The 23495-nt window shown below is 38.8% G+C and overlaps 1 protein-coding gene across 1 annotated transcript in view; it reads left to right on the forward strand.

The window, feature by feature from the left end:
- The window catches only part of ABCB5 (ATP binding cassette subfamily B member 5), a 35165-nt gene extending 12024 nt beyond the window's left edge, over positions 1-23141 (forward strand). The window contains exons 13-29 of the mRNA XM_059844508.1: positions 994-1119; positions 3055-3258; positions 4476-4646; positions 7056-7217; positions 7681-7914; positions 9851-9997; positions 10525-10629; positions 11462-11539; positions 12048-12131; positions 14029-14232; positions 14931-15031; positions 16321-16461; positions 16920-17076; positions 19340-19537; positions 20452-20658; positions 21640-21786; positions 22311-23141. Of these exons, the coding sequence (XP_059700491.1) occupies positions 994-1119; positions 3055-3258; positions 4476-4646; positions 7056-7217; positions 7681-7914; positions 9851-9997; positions 10525-10629; positions 11462-11539; positions 12048-12131; positions 14029-14232; positions 14931-15031; positions 16321-16461; positions 16920-17076; positions 19340-19537; positions 20452-20658; positions 21640-21786; positions 22311-22508 (2664 nt within the window). The 3' untranslated portion in view covers positions 22509-23141. The remainder of the gene's footprint in view (positions 1-993; positions 1120-3054; positions 3259-4475; positions 4647-7055; positions 7218-7680; positions 7915-9850; positions 9998-10524; positions 10630-11461; positions 11540-12047; positions 12132-14028; positions 14233-14930; positions 15032-16320; positions 16462-16919; positions 17077-19339; positions 19538-20451; positions 20659-21639; positions 21787-22310) is intronic.
- The last annotated feature ends 354 nt before the right edge of the window (positions 23142-23495 follow it).

Raw genomic sequence — 23495 nt, forward strand, 5'->3', positions numbered from 1 at the left:
TGTAATACTGGGATAGGAGAGGAATATTGCAACTATTTTAATCTCTCATTGCAAAAACATGTGTAGGCAAACTTTTAAATCAGCCTGGTATAAACAAGAAGAGTTCCCATAGCAGCCAAATATTTTGGCAACTACACAGCATTACTTGTAATGACATGGACATCTTTTGAGGTAAAATGTTCTCTAAATGTGTAAATAGCAAAAAAGATATCATTAACTGCAGCTACTCTCCAGGTTGCTGAGGCTGTTAAAAATAAGGAATGGGACTTAATAAGGGCTTCCCAGCAATTACTTTGTCAAAACAGCCATTTATATTTTAAAAATAGAAGAAAGCAGGCCTGGTTTTCAGTGATACCTTTTAGCATCTGAAAATAATTTTCTGTGAGATTCATAATTATTATGCTCTGGAAAATGGAGGACAGCAGGATAATTTAAAACCCCAAGCCTGCTACTAGATCACACAAATCGGAGAAAATTAGCTATGAAGTTCAGAGTAGTGTGGCTGTGTCTATATTAGTTTGAGTCTGCTGGGGAATTTTCCCAGGCAATGGAATGCAATGGTCTATGAAAGGGAACTCTTAAAATGTTTCTTGGCATGAACTTGGCCTGTTCCAGTTATCAATCTTCTCAAAAAATTCTCAGGCTTGTTTTGGTAGCCAGAAGGAACTACAGGCCATTCCCAAAAGGCAGGTTGCATGCAACCATCCTGTTTCAAAGGCTAATACATTTCACAAGAAAAGGTGAAGACTTTTTGCTATCAGTGCTCCAGGATATTCCCAGGTAAAATTATTATATTATGGTTGTCAATAATACAATACAATTATACACATATTATTAATGTTGCCATACCTTCAAGCTGCAGCCCTCACTACTGCCTTGATAGCAACAGCTACGCTTACCTTGACAGACAGTTCTCTAATCAAACTTCTTAAACTAATATGTGGGGGTTTTTTTTGTTTTTTGTTTTTTGTTTTTTTTTTTTTTAATTTCTAGATCCTCAAAGGTCTAAACTTGAAAGTCCAGACTGGGAAGACCATTGCTTTAGTTGGTGCCAGTGGCTGTGGAAAAAGCACTACTGTTCAGTTGCTGCAGAGATTCTATGATCCTGACCAGGGAGAAGTGAGTGTCTGCAAAGGAATTGTAAAAACTCAGAGCTATATTAGGATGTGCATGAGTTTCTGTCTTGGTTTGGAATGACAGGTGCCTGCTAAAGAAGACAGGAGCCTCCCCTGAAATGGAGAATGCAAACCCTCCCCACCCCTCCAAATTGCTATGAATTTTAAATTAAGGAGCTTTCAGGCAAAAAATATGGGAAAGGGAAATAACAGTTCTTTAATAGGGAAGGGAAAAAAAAAAAGGATAAAATAAAAAAATACAATACACTAGAACAGCACTAACAGAGTCAGACCTCAACCTGACACCCTGTTGGTCAGGGTGTTGGTAGCAGTCCAGTTGGAAAAGTGGCTGCAGTCTTCCTGGAGTGTCAGATGTGGTTCTATTGGAGCAGGGGGGTCCTGTAGAAAAAAGGATGTATTCTTCCTCCGCCGATCCTTGGAAGTAGAAACAGCTGCTGTTCCTCTGGGGAATCCAGTGGGAAGCTGTGCTGATGTTTCAGAATCTCCAGATTATTATCTGGGTAGCAATGCTTGGCTCCTCCCTCTGGGCGGAGCATCTCACAATGGGATGTTATAGTCCTTATCAGTCATCAGCAGATGTCCCCTGCTGAGGGAGGAGTGATTATGATCACTCAGAGAGAGAGAGATAAAGAGAATTGCCCACTAGACACAAGAAAACTGCCATACAGATGGTAATAGAATACATCTTGCCTTGCAATCTGGAACAGTTTCCCATATTGACTCAATCTTGTTTTCCATTTTGGCTGAATTTCACCAGATATCTGCATAGTTCATATTTCCACAATTTAAATTTCAAATGAACTATCTTCTCTTGTTGACTTGACTTCATTATTCTGCTCCTTCTTACAGTACTACGTCACAAATAGCAAATGCCACAAGTCTTGGAGTAGACTTGCAAGATCTGAATTTAAAATAATTATAAACTGTTCATTTTTAAAATTCCCTAAACATTTTTAGGCAAAGCATAATCCGATAGAGTCCTGCTGTATTTTGCTTCCTTTTTATTGAAAGTAAGCAAAAACCTGGAGAGAGTTTTTCTATTTTAAATGGTTGATTTCTTGGCTTGTTTTTCACTATCTGCTAACTCACAGCAGAAGTTTCCATCACTACACATTGTATGTATTTTACCACTAAACACTAAATCCAGTTGGTAAATGGTAAATACTTCCCACATGAAATTTCCAAAGGAAAAAATAAGAGAGAAATGAAACAATTTATTTTTAAGAAAATTTGCTTTTTGTTCTTGATATTTGAAGGATGCTACTTAATAGTTGCTACTGCTAGTTGAAAGTAGGTAAACATTTCAAATATAAAAAATTGAATTATCAGTTCTAAGGTATGAAGGCAGCTGTTTTCAACACAGTTCTTTCTTAAATTTAGTTTTCCTGTGGCTGTTCATTCCTGCCCCCAGGCCTCATTTTGCTGTGTCAATGCCAATGTTCATAGGACCACACTGCAAATTAACTAGGTTAAAAATTACTTTCCCTTTCCTTTTAGTCAACTTGGACTCTCTTTGATCTGGTGCTAAGCACAGCCACAGAGATGATTGTGTAGCTGCACTTGCGAGGACATCAAACTGGCACAGGGGCATGAGAATCATGCAAAAAGTGTGCAAGGAAGCTGTAAAATTCCTAAGCCAATACAGACATGATGGTTATTGGGAGATAACAAATGGGGGGGGGGGGGGGGGGGAAGTCCCTGGTGTCTTCTCTGTTTATGCTGCTCATCCTAATTTTCCATCTTTTGCAATGAATGGAAAAACTGCAGTTGTAGCTTCTCCCCCAACATAGTTTTCTATTAAAGACTTTCTTTTTCTTGACCTTCTGGCTGATACTTCATTCAAGTAAGAGTAATTAATTGCTTTATTATGAACAGAGTGCATTTTCTTGACTTCTTTGACACACTCTTTTCCTCTCAGATTTTATTAGATGGTCGAGATATTCGGACCCTTAACATAAAGTGGCTACGAGAAAATATTGGCATTGTGAGCCAAGAGCCTGTTTTGTTTGCAACCACAATAGCTGAGAACATTCGCTATGGCAGAGAAGACATTTCTGATGCTGAAATTGAGCAAGCAGCCAAGGAAGCCAATGCTTTTGACTTTATATCTAGACTGCCTGATGTAAGTTCATTAACTTATTTTGAGTGTAAGAATGAAAGGTCCGTTTAGGCTGGTGTCCTGTTTCTGAGAGGCAGAGCATGGGAATTGAAGTTATACTACAACTTCTCAAAATATACTTATTGCCTCCAGCAGCGTTCAGTTTAGAGAGTTTTTCAACTAGATATTGTGCCTTTGGTTGCTCTCAAAGGACTTGTGCTGGAGTCTGGGAAAAAATGTCAATGCCTTAACTCAGGAGAAAGGAAGCTTCACAGTGGTATTGCCATCCCTACCCATCTCATAAGGCATAGAAGAGTTGGCTTTTAAAAAGAAGATCCAGAAATCCAGAGCCCTTTGTCAGGAGCTGTCTGTACATTCACAGGAAATGGGGGGAGTGGGTGGAGGTAAGTAAGTATGCCCTGAACTAAATAAGCATGCCCTTTTAGCAGCTACAAAGCTCTTCCTCACAGCTTTGAGCTCTCTCTTACCAGTAGGGGCCTTACTCCTTTCAGGATGAGGCTGAAAAGGAAGGTCAAGCATTCTTCACGCATCCTCAGAAATGGATAATATGTCCTTGCCTTTGCTTCTGTAGTTAAAAAATGTGGGAAAAGTGCCCACCTGGGATTTGATTTCAAATCCTTTTACTGCTTTAGAGAGCTTGGCACCATCTCTCAAGCAGGTGCCATTTCAAACGTATCAATCTGTTCCAAGGTTCCTTATTCTCAGAAAGAATGATTTGTTCATATTTACTCTTAAATAGTATGTAATACTCTATGTAATATAAAAACTATAGTGGACTTTGGGACTTGTGACTTTGCAGTAAGTGATATGGTCAGTAGGAACCAAACCATGGCTCCAAGTGGGAGTGTCTCAGATTCAAAAGAGGCACACTATTGGTGTGTCCTTATAATTCCTTTTGGAAAGGTAGCCAATCCTCAGAAAATATAGAGATCCCTTACCTTGAGAAACCCCAGGGTTTGGAGCACTGATTGAGCAATAAAGATAAATATATAATAAATATATATAATAAAGATATTGAAAGAACCATAAGTTCAAAGTTAGGCAGGCACAATGTGGGGGTAGGAGGGTAGGGTGGATGGATGTCTTTCCGTGTTTGCTCTGCCTGTGCTCAAGTCAGCTGGAAGAAGCTACACCTTCTAGAAGATGAGTACTTAGGGTTGCACTGAGAAGTGAGGATTTGAGGTGTCTTACAACTTGTGTTCTGTTCTCTCCTTTATCAGAAATTTAACACCATGGTGGGTGAAAGAGGGGCTCAGCTGAGTGGAGGCCAGAAGCAACGAATAGCTATTGCCCGTGCCCTAGCAAGAAATCCCAAGATTCTTCTTCTGGATGAGGCTACATCTGCGTTAGATACTCAGAGTGAATCCATAGTGCAAGCAGCTCTTGATAAGGTAGATCTCACTGAAGCTAGCAGCTGCCATGGAAAAGTGCAACAAGCACTTAAGGAAACTTAGCCTACAATTTTCAGTGCGGGCTTCCATCAGAATCAAGAACACTGGAAAATAAAATTTGGATGGATGCTCAATTTCAGTGTTTTAACAGGGAGTTTGAACCATCAAAAATTCATTTGAAAATTGGGTTTTATTTTTTAGGGGTTTTGGTTTTGCATTATTAATAATTATGAAGACACCTAGTCATGTGGAACTGTAACTTAGGTCTCCCGCACTCCCTTTCTCAAATCATAATTTTTTATTTGCTGGTAAAATATTGATGGCATCTTATCAAAGCAAGGTATGAGGACAGAATGGCCTTTTTCAGGTGGGTTAATAGAAAAGTATATTTTATTGATATCCCAAGTATTTTTTCTTTATTGAATAGTTGCTTCATAATTTTAAGAAAGCTCTTGAAATTTAGCCATTTTCATTCTTTTCCTGCTTTTAGCAGCCTGACAGCTCTAGGCTGGGTGCTTCTGCAGAGCAGAGCTGCCAGATCTTGTACCCATGTCTCTGATCAGCACACGATACCTTTCTCATAGCCCACCTTCTTCAGCAGTTTCCATCAACATACAGTAGAACCCATAGGCCTTGACTGAAAAAGAACTTCATGGTTTGGCTTGAATGCTTTTTGCTTTGTCTAATAATTCTTTTAATATATTTTTTAAAATTAGGTGAAAAATCCTGCCTTTCATTTCAGTAGTTATGCAGAGAAATATGAATTACATTACGGTTCAAGGCAAACACAGAATTTGTCATCATCACTTGCTAGTGAGTTTAAATCTGAGGTAGAGTGCAGCTCTTTGTTATAGTCATATAATTCCGGGGATATTAATATTGAAGTAACAGGTAGATGCAAAAATAATATTCATATAATCTTTCTTCTGCATGTTTTGGTTTTTGATGTTTGTTTGTTTGTTTGCTTGTTTTTAATTTTGTAATCAAGTACTTAGCTTCTCCAGAAGCATATTGCCTCATTTAGTGCATAACAGAAGGAGATCACTCAATGAAGTGAACTCTTTCTCATCCTTCTTCATGTTCTCAGAACACACCAAAATGAGCCCAGAATCATAACTTAGTCATGTTTTCACAGCATTTTGATGTCCATCAGTGTAGTCCCCTAATGAGATTTCCAAATTTCATTTCAACATTCCTGAGTGGAAAAAGTGGTGCTACTATTGTTCATTATTTTTACAGCTGAGGAGCAGAGATGCTAACCTCATGAACGCTCACTGTTTCAAGGCATTCCTCTGTGGCTCCTTGTAGCCAGCTGTTTTTAGATAACTTTGTACCCTATAAAGCATTTTGCTAGCTCTGATCACAGCTCCCAGCTGCAGTGGTGAAGGCTTTGTGCATTAGGCCAGAGGCATAAAAGCCACACTGTGGCAAACTTCCCGGGAGTGACCTGCATAGGTCCATGAGAATGGCAGGTGTAAGGGGAAGAATTCAAATTTCCATGGAAGCAGTCCTCTACTGCAGATGGCCTCATCTTCATGCCCCTGTTCCTGGGCCCGTATGACGTACAACTTCTGCAGCAAGAAACTTCCAGCAGGTTCCAGGTTCACAGAACATACTTGTTGCATGAGGTTCTCTTGGATCTCTCCTCCTGCCAAGCTGCCATCTGCTCCAGGCATCAGGGTGGAGGGAAGCCAGTCTCTCCAGCAGTCACAAGGTGGTCTGTGTTCATTTGCTGCACGAGGGCTGCGTGTGCCTCTGGTCTGTGTGAGAGTGCTGGAGAGGGGTGGGACACATAACCTGCCAAATGAGACTTCAGCAGCTCTTCCTGCCAAATCCCAGTAGGATTATTGTCAAATAAGTTTGTTTCAGAAGGGAGTGGCTCAAATCCATTTTTGATGCAAGTTTGCTCCTCTATGCTTTCCTGCTAAGTCTTGTAAGAAATTATGGTGATGTTGTATTTCCAAAAATTTGCAGGGACAAAAAAAATATCTGCTCCTTATATATTTGTTGTCCTAGCTTTGTTTTCAGGAAGATCTAACTATTCTTACGGCATTTCCCCATCATGCTTACATGCACTTCGAAGCACTTTATGAGCAACTTTAGCTCAAACAGTCCAAATATTACAAAAGTCAAATAATAAATAAATTTTAATTATGATCTTTAATATTTGTTGCCTGTCTAAAAGATTCACATGGCTTTCTCTACCTAAATTAGTCAAATGAAACTGTCCTTGGCCTGCTAAACAAGGACACAAAGCCAGGAAAAAAATAACAATCTTTGCTTTTAAAAGAAAGAAAAGTATTTTTTAAATTTTTACTTATTATATGTTACAGGTGGCTAAAATAACTTTATTTCTGTGCTGTTTTCTTGCCCATCTTAACTGTAACTGGGTTTTGTGTGTTTCTGTAGGCTCGGGCTGGACGTACCACCATTGTGATTGCTCACAGACTGTCTACCATCAGGACTGCTGACACTATTGCTGGGTTTGAGAAAGGTGTCATGGTTGAACAAGGGACACACAGTGAACTGATGCTGCAGAAAGGAGTCTACTATTCCCTTGTAATGCAGCAGGTAAGGGCAAATTTATTTAATTTCTTTCTCCTTTTCACAAAATTGCCAAATGGTTGGTGGAGCTATTTTCTCTCTAGTTCCTGCATGTTATCCAGCTGGCAGCTGCACAGTTATTCTAGTCTGGGCACAGACACAGGCTTGGAATTCTTGGGGGTTTTACCCATAAGTGTTTCATATTTACACAACCCAATATGACAAAAACAAAAGTGAGTTTATGGCACAGACTGCATAATCATGGCATAACCACAGAGGTGTTAGATTCCAGATGGATTCCATAGATGGCTTTAAAGGAGAAGAGGGGGACAAAATCATAGAGTCTACTGGTCTGCAATTGCAGACTGGAATATATGTGGCCTATAGACATCTACAGTTACACAATTGAAACAGAAGTATTCAGGAGGGAAAAAAAGTCTTTCTTTCTAGCCAAAATGCCTTGCAAATGTATATCCTGAATTCTCACTAGGGTTTTACCAGTGATGTTCAAGATGATGGCACATCAGAAGATAGTGAAGGTGCAGGAGCTGAGGAATATGAGGAAAACATAAATCCTGTAGAAGAGCTGACTCTTCAAAATCATTTTGAAACTTCTGTGATGCCAGGGAAAGGCAGCATGCGAAGAAGATCCAGCCAATATAAAAGCAAGAAGAGTTCATCTAAAAATCCCTTTGGGAAAAAGAAGAAACAAAAGGAGGTGGAGGTTGGTATCAGAACTTCAGTTCAGAATTTTAATTATAAGATGTGAGCAGAAACAAAAACCATGTAACTTGGATTGCTTTTAGATAGCTGTCTTTTATGCACCCCTTACTCAGGTGCTATTGCAGTCAGTACTCACCAGACTGAGGATAATTTGTCTTTAACAAAGATCTTCATTTTAACGCTACTGAGTTAATGTGGAACTTGAAAAAAATTGCTATTGTTTTGTCACATTGCTTTGTACAATTTAAGAGAATTATTTCAGTGGTACAGATATTTATTTATTTATCTAATTGAAGCTAGTTGTGGGATTTAATTTGCAAGATTCTTTACTCCCTGGTACTTACTGTTGCAAATATTGCTGGACAGTATAATCCCTGGAGTGTGCGTACACAGATTGAAGGCACTTTGGGGTATCATACTACATTTATGTCAAGCAAAAAAAAATAATTGAACCCCTGACATTTTGAAGAGCATTTCCATTAAAAGAGATGTTACTCTTTCTGTTTCAGTATATGCTTCAGTTTTGCAGGGTTTTTACAGATAAAACAACTTGGTTGACATATGTTGACATACATCAATAAAAGTCATGTAGGAAGTTTGGGTTTAAGAAGAAAAGTTATTTCATTTCATCAAAGTTGAATAAAACTTGCTCATAGCATCAAAAAGAGCAGATTTCTAGTGCATTCTGGAGCAGACTTAGGATGAGCAGCTCAACAGAAACTTGATATTGTTTTCTATTTTGTAGTACTTTTTTCATGAAACATATTGGAAGAGTGATTTGATATATTAAGGTTGCTTGAGTTTTTTGTTTAGTTTTGGGGGTTTTTGACCTGATTTCAAGACCTTTGAAGTGAAGAACTAAAATTTAAATTCCAAAGTAAAACCATTAATTCTTCTAAGTCTGTGGAAGTTAGGATCTCATCAGTAATAAATATTTAAAATATTTATGAAATCCTTAGTATGATTTTATCTGTTGATTTTCCTCCTCTCTAAAAAACAACTTCCAGCTAAAGAATATTTCAAATAGCAAGAACTAGCTGGACCTATTCCCATTATCATATAAAAGATCATATTACTTCAAAAGATACTTTTTGGCTGTATATTATTACTGCTTAAGACCTTAGAGGAAGTAGTGGGTGTTCATGCTCAAGAGTAAAATATTCATCACATTCAGAAAAATTAAGTCAAGCATCCAGCAGTTGTAATTATTTCAGAAAAAAATCAGCCCACTTTTATAGTTGAGATTTAGCCACCCTCATTCAGCATCTAAAACACAGGATAAAATAACCAGGAAGCAAGAGCAACTTGCTTACAATCCTGACTAATATTTTGCCTAATGTAGGATGCTTTCATTATTTACTTTTCCAGAAATATCCCTTTGGAGGCATAGGCATTGAAATAAAGTGGTAAAGACAGAACATTTTTTGTGCCTTGAAAGCACAAACAGGCTAACTGACTCAAACAAATGCCTTGTTCCTGGCTTTGGTAATGATTCATTGGATATAGTTTGCCAAAGAGAAAAATGACCTCTCTACCCAATTGTTCTATTGCCAGCCTGCTGGCATTTAGCTGAACTGGAGGAGTCTCTTCTGTCCTCTGAACTGTGAGACGTTCAGTTCCTCGTAATGATTGAAATGTTAGTTGCCATTCATGGTGACCAGTCCTATCTGACCTTCAGTGAACTGTCCTGGCCCCTCTCCCCTCATGACTTAGCCTTTTGTTAAGTTTTTTGCCTACACATTTTTGCAGTGCAGTTGATGTCCTAGGACATGAAACAGCAAAGCAGCAAATCTCCAGCATGTTTGCTTGATCTGAGCGCACAGAGAGGGCTTTCAGCATTTTACCAGTTCACTGCTCAAGGCCTAATGAACACCCACTGTCTGGAGGACTTTATGTTCTCCAACTTTCCAAAGAAAACTTACAACTTTTTCCTGTAGGAAGAAAATGTCCCTGATGTGCCTTACTTAAAAATCTTGGCCCTGAACAAACCTGAGTGGTTCTATGTACTGCTGGGAGTGATTGCTGCTGCTGTCATAGGTGCAGTCCATCCTGCATTTGCTGTTGTATTTGGAAAAATCATTGGGGTAAGTTTTTTTGGCTTTTTTTTGGTTTTGTTTTTTTGCTTTGTTTTGTTTTGTTTGTTTTTTTTTGGGGGGGGGGGGTTGGTGGTTTTTTTGGCTTTTTTTTTAATTTTGTTTGGGTGAGGGTTTTTTTGCAACTGGAAGTTGCAGTCCTGAGTTTTCTTCATGGTCAAACACTCACTTCTTTCCATGTAAGTCCCCAAGTATGATTAACTCATATAAATACATCCACTGAAAAACGTTGAAGGGACTCTTTAGAAGCAGAGAGTGGTGGAACTGCATCTGACTAGGGGAGGAAAGGTGGAACATTGATGTATCTGGGAGAAAAAATGAGTGCAATGTAGGTTAAATGGAAATTTGAACTATCTTCTGTGTCCTCAACAGAAAGTTGACTGCAGACTCATTTTAGGATCCAGGATACTTGCTAAAAGATATTGAAGTAGACAGACAAGCTTCTTGAGGTGAAGGCTGGCTTATGTAATGGATGCTTGTCTGTGTACTCATTTTTGTGGGTTTTTTCCTTTTCATAGGCTTTTCAAGAAAGAGATCCAGAAAAAAGAAGTAAAAACACTGTGTTGTTTTCTTTAATATTTCTTTTACTTGGAGTGATTATCTTAGCAGCATACATAATCCAAGTAAGTGTCACTACACTGAAATCTTAAAAGCTCTGACCTCTCCAGCAGGCTGCAGGTATAACTTGTATCAACACAATCTGAGAAGTAGAAAACCAATCAGAGCTTACAAAAATATGCACAAGTGCCAGGGTCTTCCTGAGATACGTAGATTTAATGTTTACTAAAGACATGGGTCTATGTTTGCTCTTGGTTTAAATAATCCACCAAAGGAAATGTTAATTCAACATGATTGAAATCAAAGTTGAAGGTCTGGGCTTAAAAGTCAAAGTTAATACTGATATTTCTCACTGACTAGTCTATAGGCTCTTGCCAAAGTAAGTATAAAGCAGACTCACTCTTTCCATTGCAGACAGTGCTTTTCATACCATCAAGTAAATTCCATCATTTCCCGTGCTCTTAAAGCTTGCAGAAAGCACTGCGTGCTCTCTGATGCCCACATCATAAAAATCCTTCAGTATGACTGCTGGGAGTGAATGTTTCTGGTCACAGTCAGGGTAGGGAGGCCAATCACTAGACAGGTTGATTAATATTGCAGTCTGTGTGTGCAAGATTGACCAGAAAAGTTTAATCTCCCTTTGCTTGAGTGGTTGTGATACAAGTACGTAATATATAGATGCCTTCTTTGGTATGTTGCTTCCTTTCTGTGAGAAAATCAAGTTTCAGGTTCAGGAATGTGAATGATGCTTTTCCCAGGACATATATATTCACAGGGGGTTGTAGGTGTGATGGCTTTTGTTGAGCTTCTTGGTGTGATTGCTTTTGTTGTGCAGATTTATAAACAGATTTATAAACAGCATCAGATGAGAAAATGTGACTGGTTTTCCTCCCCCAGGGATTCATGTTTGGGAAGTCTGGGGAAACCCTAACAATGAGACTGCGCTCTTTGTCCTTCAGAGCATTACTTCAGCAGGTATGAATTAGGCAATTCATATCTAGAGAGAAATGGGTGTGGACAAGAACCTTGTGTTTGTAGAAACATCTGAAAGGGACCAGAAGACAGTAGATTGGTGATTGGAAGAAAAAAGAACCCTACCATAGCCTTTGCAAATAAAAAAACTTTCTTTCCTTTCTGTGTGTACAAATCATTGCGGGTCCCTTCCAATTCAGGATATTCTGATTCTGTAGCTGATGGGATAGGTAATTTGTAAGAGAATAGTTAACCTCTTCAGGACCAAGGAACGTCTAAATAAATGGGGGCTATAATAAAAGTTTCTAAATAGGCATGTTCAGGAAAACATCATAGCCAAGAGCACTTTGATTACAAACAATTAGATCTCCATGAGAGAATAATATTTTTTAAGCTTTTCCTTTTCATTTACTTGGAAATTCTGACTACACAGAGAGAATATTCAGTTAGACATCCTGTTTTGTACTTTCATGTAATTTTTTGAAACAAAAATCAATATCTTTTCTTGTAGGAGATTGGGTGGTATGATGACCAGAAAAATGCTGTTGGTGTTCTGCTAACTCGTCTTGCTACAGATGCTTCCCAAGTTAAAGGCGTATGTTGATTCTTTAATGTGTATTTTTCAAATATCTTTTTCCTTAAAAATAATAATTGCAATTGGCAAGGAATTCCAAGATTATTTCAGAAAACAAAGTAGGAAATCTATCCATGGTAGATGCCTTTACACAGCATGCTACAGACACATTGGAAATGGTTGCTCAGCTGATAATTTACAACTTTCAAAAATCCTGCTGATGTTCATGTACCTTTCATGTACCTGGTAGTCTTTAAGCTAAATATATAATAACTGTAGACCATTTCACTGTGCAGAGTGAAATCTGCTTATATGCTTGGACCACAGTCACTGGACCCTAGGTTTTTACACCGTCTTATGAGTGTCACCTGAATACCACAGAGAGGTTGCATTTGCAGAGGATACAAACTCTTACCTCAGGGAAGAGAATTCTTCTTCCCATTGCCAAAAAATGTACTTTACAAACAGTAAGAAATAGACTAGCATAATTAAAAAGTGCCACAGAGGGCAATGGCCAAGGAAGGGAACTACTCAAGAAGCCAGTATAAGAGAGGTGGCCACTGGACCCTGGTGAGAGAATATGGCAAATTCTTCCTTCAGCTTCTCACCTCACCTGCAGAACCTGACAATCTGCCAAACATTTCTGTTTGTTTCTGTCTCTTTGTGGGGAAAAGCAAATCACTGCAGGACTTGTGGGGAAAGGTTTACTAGTGTATTTTTTCCCCCTTCGTATTTGTACATCGCTAATCCTTCAATCCCTACATTTTTCAGTCTCCATAGGTTTTTTTTTCTCTCCAGCCCTCCTTCATTGAGGACTTGCAGGGATGAAATAGTCTTTGACAAAATTTAGTAATCTTCATCTTTTAAAGTTTGTTTGCTTCAGTGGCAATGAAGTCTGTCACCCTGTCAGGGCAGTAAAAAGGAGGGGTGCACACAGTTCCCTAACTACAAAAAACAGCTAAGGCATGGATGGATCTCCAGAGCTATTGGGATGTCTGGAGTACCAGACATCAGTAAGTCAGTACCATGCCTCATGCTGTTTCCAAATCCATCTTTATGTGCAACCCCTAAAACATATGGCAACAATTCACTTTGGCATTGGTTAAATTGTTAGTATTTTAAATTTATTGAACAAGCAAAGTCTTTTCAGGGCAGGAAACCCTTTGGCAAAAGAAAGAAGAATATCTGCTTCCCACTCAAGATTTTTTGTTTTTTCCACCATGCCAAGGTCTGGAAGATTAACTATTTCCACAGGACTATTTGCAGAAGTTCTTTCTGCAGATCAGAGCCCACCCAGATGCTGGATGCTAATCAACTCTCATTTTAAAAAAGTTTTGGTGAAAAGGTTATACAGGCTGGGAGGAGGTGAAAATTCTTCAGCTGGAGTTAGTCTTTCCTACTCATTATCCCACTGAGATAAAACATTTCTGTAGTGTGGCCAGATTCAGAGTTCTTCCCTAAGAACACAACCTCAAGTGCAGCAATGTCAGAAGCTGAGGATGAATATTTTTCACCACTATTAGTGTGGAGGGTCTCAGTGGTTGGTTCCTGTTAGAAACAAGCCACTCTTGCCTACTGCTGGACATCGAACGGCCAACTTGCCCTACTGTCACAGCGGTCACAATTTTCTCTACTTTGGGCAGAGTGTGAAGTCCCAGATACATTTCATTAAACTACTATCATGTCCAACTCTCTAGACTACATTAATCCTCTTGAAGGCCTGAATGCTGCCAGGTGTGAGGAATCTCTAGGAATGGTTACAGAAGTTGGTGCATAATGCCCACACCTGTGATCGCACATAGTTTCATTTTCCAGCCAAACCTTTGTCCTTGATTACAGCGATTTGAAGTTGTAATTTAGGCAACAAAAATTAAAAATCTAAATACATATATTTGGGGGGTTTCTGGGGTTTTCTTAGGCAACTGGAAGCCGACTTGCACTGATGACTATGACTGTCTTTACCCTTGTGACTGCCATCATTATTTCATTTGTATATGGCTGGCAGCTAACTCTGCTTATCCTGGCCAGCATTCCCTTCATTGTTGGTGCAAATGCTGTGAGTACCAGCTCTATGTCTGGTCATGCTGCAGAAGATCAAAAAGCTTTGGAAGAGGCTGGAAGAGTAAGTTCTTCGGTTTTAACTACAGAGTTCTGTGTGAGATCACTTTTAAGGACAACATTGTAGTTATATTATAGCTGACTCAATTGTCCAAGATAAATGAAAAGTGTTGAGAGGAATATTTATATATCTTCAAGAGAAGCAAAACACTGATAACACAAACCATCTGCAAATTAGAATTCAAAAATTCATTTGAAAGACTCCATAGTGGACTTCTGGGTGGTGGCAGATGAAGCAGAAGCAGTCCCAGCACTGGTGTCTAGTGTGAGCAATGTTGCTCTGCTCTGCTCTGCTGCAGCCAGAAGTGTTGCAACGTTGATACCTTTCTATTCTGTCATAAAGGCAAGCCATTAATGTGCTCGAGAGTTTCAGGGAACTGCCTTCACTCACCTGGTAATGCTCTTCCAGGAGACAGAAGCAGTCCATGAAAAAGAGGAAACTGTGTCCAGAGTGCTAGTGCTTGTCCCCATTTTATTAAATTGGGTTTAATTCATGAGGGCCACAACCCATGGGTTAGGAAAGAGACTGCTGATGAATAATTTCATTCCTCAGGACTTTTCTTCACCTTCATCCTTACTCTTAAACAAGCATGTTCTGGTCTAAAATAATAAATGCTAGAGAAGAAATCAAGTGTTCAGAAGACATCTTGCAGATTGCAGTTATAAGAGATTACCTCTTATTTGTTTAATCTCTTTGTTTAGATTTCAACAGAATCCATTGAAAACATAAGAACTGTAGCCTCACTGACCAAAGAAGAAGCATTTTATGAAAGATATGTTGCTTGTTTGAATAATACATATAGGTGGGTTTTTTTCTTTACAGTGTACTTTAATCTTTCAGATTTACTGTAAATACCTTTTTTGAAACCTAGGCAATACCCAAAAGACTGGGAAGAATATCAATAGCTGTTCGTACAGCTTTGGAATTTATATAGTCTCTATATTTTAATATACATTATTTAAGTGTAGAGCGAAAAAAACATTTGCAGGATTTGTCTTTTATTAAGTAAACACTTTAGAAACTGCATTCTCTGCATATGTGTTGCAGAATATTGTTTGCCTACAATATAGGATATATGTTCACTCCATGTCAGTGTACTGCATTGATGCTACTTAACTTAGGAACTGACAGTTCCACCTCACTCTTTAGAACATAAACAAGTTCTATTTCCCTCATGACTTTGAAACCTTGAAAAGAACTTCATATATTTCCCTTGTTTGATCCACTACATCCCACTTACTTTTCTCCACTGAAATGCAATTGAATCACTACGGTTGCCAGGTGTTTCTAGCTCCATTTTATTTAAATAAAATAGCCCAAAATATAAATTGCTTCTAATGTAAAAGAAGGAATTGAAAATAATGTATTGCACAATCTGTCCTCAGCCAAAATACTGTTAAAATTCAATGTCTGGTGAACTGCTAAGTGCCCAGATTTGAGCAGGATGCTTGCTTGGACTGTCACAGGTCTGATTTACAGCTCAAACTAGAAAGGAGATTTCCTCTTCCTCTGAGAGCATCCTAAACAATGAGGACAGAGAGTTCACCAGATTCTTATTTGGTGTGTGTTCAATTAGCTACACAAAACGAAACCCTTCCAGAGGGATAGATTGAGAAATAGTGGCATAGTCTGAATTCTAGTGGGGATACCCAGCAATGTGTTCATGCTCTTCTCAGATGGGATGAGCTGCTGGAAGCCCGCAGGCAGCTCTCAGGCCAGGCTTGAGCCTGCTTGTTTTCTTAATAAAATGGGTCATATGAGGTAGTTATTAACTTATTTCATTTCAACTAACTGCTCTAGTGACCTGTCCTGCTATAAAAGCAAAGGAAGGGGATTCAACTTAATATAAATGAGGATCAAGATTTTCATTGCTTTCTGTCCTGAGGGTGGTTCTATGTCCTGAAGACAGGGGTTCTCTTAGGGTCTGGAAAGGATTGTTTGTGAATGTGTGTGTTGTGGGCTGATTTGTTGTGGGTTTGGGGGTGAGCTGGATTGCTTGAAGATATTATTCCAGAAGTCTGGCTATCCCCCAGCCAGTGTCTGTTGTTTCTCTTTTACAAATCATTTATAGAAAGTCTCTTCTTTTGTCAGAAAATCTCTGAGAAAAGCGCCTTTCTATGGGTTTACCTATGGAATAGCTCAATCTTCAGAGTACCTTATTAATGCAGCAGTCTTCAGATTTGGAGCATGGCTCATTGCTAATTGTCTGACCAACTTTGAAAATGTATTTATGTGAGTATACTTTATAAAACATTAGAAAGATAAAAATTAGTACACAGTGTAGCGATTTCAATGCATGTAAATTATTTTATCAAATTGCAGAAGTAATGGGGCATGGGAATCCAGGAATTCAGTGGAGTTGGAAGTTTTCTTTGGGCATAAGGACTGTTTTGGGGAATGGTTCTCCTTTGGGCAGTGAAACAGCAAAAGTGAGCAGCAAGCTCAGCACATCTACTCTGGAGAAACCTTTGCCCTTTGACATCACTTCCAGACAGAGGGTGTTAAAAAGCAAAGTGATATGGTACTGCTGTCCAGCTACAAAGTAGCTATGGGAGCAAGCTGACCTTCCTAGTACTGGATGACATCGTGGAGTGTGAGGAGCTCCAGAAATATCATAACCTAAAGGTGCTAAAAAGCTTTATTCTGAAGGTATGTTTTATGCATTGTTCTACCTGTCCTTTGCTTTTTAGAGTCTACTCTTCTGTCATATTTGCAGCTATAAATGTTGGGCAGTCTTCTTCCCTGGCACCAGACTATGGCAAAGCTCGAATGTCAGCTCAAAGAATCTTTCAGCTTTTGAAGAGAAAACCTGTAATTGACAGTTACAGTGAACAAGGTGAAAAGTTGGTAAGGATTGGTGTCATTTTGCATGGGAGCTTGGCAGGATATTGGAGATCTGTTTCTTTGGGATTTTGAGTGTATTTTTTTGGAAGGAGTGTTCTTTTTTCACAGGAAAATATGTTGTAACAAACTAAATTAGTAATTATTGTCAGCAATTGTATTCACAGGTGTCTATTTCTTAGGGTGCCACAAAAGGATGCTGAATTAGGATGTCCTAATTCTGACCTGAAGGGAGCCTACAAGAAAGATGGATAGGGACTTGTTACAAAAGCATGTAGTGATGGGACAAGGGGGAATGGCTTCAAACTGAAAGAGAGTAGACTCAGATGAGATACTAAAAAATTCTTTCCTGTGAGGATGGAATGAGATGCCCAGAGAAGTTGTGGATATCCCATCCCTGGAGGTGTTAAAGGCCAGGTGGGATGGATCTCTGAACAATCTGGTCCAGGGAAAGGTGTCCCTGCCCATGGCAGAGGGGTTGAAACTAGATGGACTTTAAGGCCCCAACCAATCCAAACAATTCTATGGTTCTGTCAAAAGACAGACACTATAAGTAGTGGGACTGAACTTAAAGCACCATATTATTTCTGGGTTTCAAACAAAAGTGTATGGCCTTTAAGGTAGTTTTCTCTAAATGATAAAAAAAAAGATACTTTTCATTCTACTGACTCACAGTGTAAATGGCTTCAGGAAAGCACTGAAAATGTCACTTCCAATAAAAGTTTTGTTGTCTTTATAAGAGTTTATAAGAGAAATAAAATACTAATGCATTTTTCTAATTATTATGTAAATAAGAGGGATTAGTTCCTTTACAGAAAGGCACTTTGCCAAAAGCCATCCTATTCCATCTGTGGAAACTTTTACAATTAAAAATATGCTCTTGTAAAGTCAAAGCAAGCTTAATGAATAATTTAGTTTGCTATAAAGTTGGGGGAGGAAAGACAATAAGCAAAAACCAATAAAAAGTAAAAATCAGAAAGCACTCAAAAATTCCCCAAGGACCCTTGCTTCTAAACCAAAACTGTCATTAAGGAGCCTGACCTCACCACTCGTCAAATTTCTGCATGTAATGCTTTCAATTTACATGTTCTGGAAGGATTGCAATGGCACATCCAGGTTCATCTAAATTTAAAATTAACTTCCCATGTAGGATTAGACAGTAGCTCCTACTCAGGGAGCCATAATCCAGTTTTCCATAACTTCAAGCTTATATGCAGGATTTTCAGCCTTTAAAGTTCTGAGCATGCTTGCATATTTTCTTGAACCAGGGTTCTCTGACACAGACGTTGAAAGGCTTGGCAGAAGGTCTCCAGAAAAATAAAACCTAAGTGAAAACATTTTTAGTGTAGACTGAACTTAACTGCCAGCAATGCCTATGACTTAGCAAAGCAAATGTTTAAGTCCATCAAATTAGGTTATTACCTGCTGTGAGAGCACCGCGTTATTGGTGCTGCTGGCAGGTACAGGGGGCTGGCTCGTACCCCAAAGAACAGGACAGCCTTGGCACGTTCCCCCTTTCTTCCACTTGCGCTCAGATATCAATCTGCCTAGGATGTCTAATTAACTATCACTACTTTTTTAAACACAGCTTGTGCTTTGTGCTTGTGAATAAATGACTGAAGAATTTAGCTCTGCTATCTTAATCTCTGATTTTGACCTTGTGTTACATTTGTTCAAATTGTGCTGCCTGCAGAGTAAGATCAGGAGAGCAAATGATACAATTTATATCACAAGTAGAAGTATCTCAGTTAAATGTATTAGAAATGAAAAATCTTGATATTTTCTACTTTTCTTAAGAGGGTGGTTGGGCCCTGGAACAGCCTCCCCAAGGAAGTTGTCACAGCACCAAGCCTGACAGAGTTCAAGAACTGTTTGGGCAACACTCTCAGACACATGGTGTGATTCTTGGGGATGGTGTTGTGCAGGGCCAGGAGTTGGAGTCTGATCCTGCAGAGTCCCTTCCACCTCAGCTTATTCTGTGCTTCTGTGATACTATTTTTAAAGATCAAGTGAAAAATAGACACAAGAGATGCAGAAAACTTCTCCAGAAAGATGTAGTGGCTTACAGATCATCCTATAACTAGTGATATGCTAGTTATAGGATGATCAGTCCAACATGTCATTTAAAAGAATTTCAAAAGCACTTTTGAAAACACCTTCCCAAGCTTTCTTGGCTCTCTCACTTTAATAATCAAGTCTTAACAAGTATTGTTACAGCTAAGGCTAATAGATGTTAATATGAGCATGTGAACTCTCTACTGCTTTTCAGAGCCATTTTGAAGGCAACATTGAATTCAGAAATGTCCATTTTGTATATCCAACAAGGCCAGAAGTTCAGGTTTTGCAAGGACTCAGTGTGAAAGTTAAAAAAGGACAGACTCTGGCATTAGTAGGAAGCAGCGGCTGTGGTAAAAGCACATCCATTCAGCTCTTGGAGAGATTTTATGACCCTGCGGAAGGACAAGTGGTAAGAATAGATTTGTGTGGCTATTAATAGTAATTAGATCTACAGAACTCTTTATCTGCCAAGGTTTCAGAGGCTTTTGACAAGCCTGGCTGTCCCTCTTTTGAGATGTCATTTTTTTTAGAGGTGTGAGTTATGGAGGCTGTGCCTCCAGTGGATCTGTAGACCATCCCCCAAACCCCTGTCATTGCTTGCCCTGTGCATTTGCCCACATGTACCAGCAGTGGCATCCATGCTGGCACAGTGTGCATCCTCAGGTCACAGTTCTTGCCTGGGAAAGGAATGACCAGGCCTGACTGCATTTCCTCCCCAAGGCTCAGACAGGGGCATAACACTAATGTATCTTGCTTGTCATTGTGTAAGTTTTCTTGCTGATGTGAACACCTTAGGGACACAGATACAAGCTTCAGATAAGACAGCCACAATCTCACATGGATGTTATTGTGTCACCATCAGGAGGTCCCAATGGGCTTTTTGATACAACCCTTGTTAATGGTATAAAACGTGGAAAGAAACCTCCTTTGGAGGTTGCAAGATCGAAAGGCCTGCTGCTGAGGATATATTTATTGTTGTGCTCAACTTCTTAAGGAGCAAGGGGCAGGCTTTCCCATAAGCTTCCTGGTGCTGCTTGTGGTCAGTAGGGCTGGAAGGACCACAAGAACCTGCTACCTGTATGTTCTTTCTGCTTGCTAGCAAATGGAAGCAAAACAACAAAAAATTAAAAATTAATGCAGGAAAATATTTAGTCTATTCTGCTGGTTCTTTTCCATTTAGCATGCAAAAAATTTACTTGATTACGTCAGGTAAAATAACACATAATGAGCTTTCTCTTAGAATTCATGTTTCCTGTTTACAGCAGCTGTTCGTGGATGAATTCAGTAACCAGCTTGGAATCATGTTTCTGTTGCTTTTTCTAGCTAGCAGATGGATTTGACACCAAGTCTCTGCACTTACAATGGCTGAGGTCCAGGCTGGGCTTGGTGTCACAGGAGCCCATTTTGTTTGACTGCAGCATCGCTGAAAATATCCAATATGGAGACAACAGTAGGGTGGTTAGTCAGGAAGAAATTGAAGAAGCAGCTAAAGCAGCAAATATTCATGCCTTCATTGAAAAACTGCCAGAGGTAAGAGACAGATGTTCTCTTCACAGTGAGATCATATGCTTGGAATGACATGGAGTTACCAAGGTAGTGCTCACTTTTGTTTTCCCTAATATAATAGCCTTTATGTTTTTAAATGTCAATGTGTTTCAAGCTTAAAGGCCTTCTTAGTTTGGTAAAAAAGAAAAAAGCCAATGTTTTCATTCTTACAGTGGTATTCAACCCAGAATATTTGGGGGGTGAGGAGAGGGAAATGAGAGGATGTTCTATGTATAAGTAAGTGCTCATAACAATTTTTTATATATTTTTCCTTTGATAGAAGAAACTCTTCAAGTTACTCTTGATATTTTCTTTTAGATAATTTTATTTTTATTTAAGATATTTTATTTTTCTAAAAAAAATAGTAAAAGAAAGCAGTCTATTTCTAACTGAATGGATATGCACAGGGAAATCTTTCTTAATAAATACAAAGAGGCAGTAAATTAAAACTGAATGGCATGGCATTTGACCTTCATGCCTGATAAGAATTTGGTTCTAACAAGGAAAAATGCTTTGATAGCTTGTTTTCACTGTAGTTCTGGGTACAGGAAATTGAGGCAATAATGCTGAAAAGTATTTCATTTTCATTACTACTAATAATGTTTGAGATTCTTAATTCACAGTCAATGCAACTTCAAATTCTTTGTGAATATGTCAGTAAGAATTAAATTTTTAGTTAATCCTATGAGCATGCCCTCTATGGATGCCTCACTTCTGGTACCATTCAAGACTTATTCCAGCCTTTGAGAGAGTAAATTTTCAGACTGGCTATGAGTATGTGTGGCTCTATATACAACTGCTTATACTAGAAATGTTTATAAAGCCTTAGCTTTCTTAAAACCACTTGCACTATTCTTTCTTTCAAGATGAAAATGCTTAACTCTTATAGCTGTGAATAAATTTTATTTTTCTAATCTTCCTTCTCAGAGTATTAACTGGTGATCTTTTTATTTTTTTAACATCCAGAAATATAATACACGAGTGGGTGAGAAAGGGACACAACTTTCTGGAGGTCAAAAACAAAGAATAGCAATTGCCCGTGCTTTGGTTCGTAATCCTGCTGTTCTGCTTCTGGATGAAGCTACATCTGCTCTTGACACAGAAAGTGAAAAGGTGAATAATGATTATGTGAAATACTTATGCCTATGTACATAGCTGGTTGCTCTCTGTAGAATAAAATTAAAGCAAACATGCTACAAATGCTCAATTGTGAAACAAGTCAGGTGTATCACAGAAGCTTTTCCACCTGAAAGGCTTGAATTGAACTATACTAGAAAGATGTTTATATTTACTGAATAAAAAGTAGAAAAAACATGAAACTTTAAGTATAAAACTCCTCATTGATTAGATACATGCCAGATGTCTTCCTATCAGATGTATTTGATGGTAAATACTGAAATTGTCTTCTGACCCAAGCTGGACGCCCAAGAACCCACTTCTCCATGTCTCACATTTGTTTGATCAGGCTCACTGACCACAGCGAGAAATCCTGTTGAGTAAAGGTCTCCTGTGTGCACTGACATGTATATCTGTGGGGCCTGTATTCAGGCGATAAGAAGTGAGAAATCAAAGGTAGTTCCTAGGACAAGGGAAGGCTTTTCAGGTGCTAACAGTATTGTCGTGTTCTCTGTGGACAGATTGTCCAGAAAGCTCTGGATAATGCCCGGCAAGGTCGGACCTGCATCGTCATTGCTCATCGCCTGTCCACCGTGCAGACAGCCGACATCATCGTGGTGATCCAGAATGGCAGGGTGGTCGAGCAGGGCACCCACAGCCAGCTGCTGGCCAAGGAAGGACACTACTATGCCCTTGTAAATGCACAAGTCTCTAATTAGTAGTACTTACTGAATTTTTAGGGTTTTTTGTTTTGATTTTTTTTTATGGGAGGACATTAAAATCTCTACAGAGGATTACTGTGCTGACCGAGCAGGAGCTGTGTTGCAGCCTGGTTGCTGTATCCAGTGTTACACATCCATGGGGATGAGCAGTGCATGCCCAGTGCTGGGTCACAGAAGGGTCACAGAGGAGTCCTAGGGACTGAATGTGTTGAGCAGTTTGGTGTGTCACATGCTCTGGAAGGTGTCAGACCTGGTGTAGTCTCACCAAACCCTGACCCGCAGCAGCTGCCATAGACCAAGGTGATAACAAAGTATAACAGCAGTTAAGCATTGTGGATAAACAAAAACCTGGTGCTTCTGATTGCTCTTTGGGTTTCTTCACCAGTCAGATGAAGTCATAAAGTCTTCTTTAGTTAAAGATGATTACCAATTCTCACTGAAAATTGAGATTCCAAAAAAATTATATTAAAGAGAAAGATTTTGATGCATGGGTTTGGTTTTTTTCCCTACTTTATGCCACATTTCTCATATTACTGTGCTTCACACATTTCTTGGATATTCAATACTCTAATTCAGACAATAATTATAAAAGTTACAACATTTCCATCTCAAAATAAACTGTATAAAAGATACCATTGTTTTGTTTAGTATTTTTCAAATGCTGACCTAATCGAATTCAGTCATTCTTTTATCCATCAAGATAATTTCTAAAGTTTTGTGGGGAGCTAGGATGGCTTCTATTGGAGTGGATTCCTGTCAGCCAAGTAAAGAGCTTTTCTTTAAAGTAAAGAAAAAAAGAAAAGTTGTTTTCAATAGAAGTTCCTTTCTTTTTAATAGGCATAGTAGTTAGGGTGATGGTTTAGTAGAGGACCTGATAGTGTTAGGTTAACCTTTGGACTTGATAATTTAAAGAGTCTTTGCCATTCTAAATGAGTTTATTATTCTATGAATAATTTAAAAGATTTTTTTAAGTGTTGGCAAAGC

Source organism: Haemorhous mexicanus, chromosome 1 (assembly GCF_027477595.1).
Source record: "Haemorhous mexicanus isolate bHaeMex1 chromosome 1, bHaeMex1.pri, whole genome shotgun sequence".
Taxonomy (NCBI): Eukaryota; Metazoa; Chordata; class Aves; order Passeriformes; family Fringillidae; genus Haemorhous; species Haemorhous mexicanus.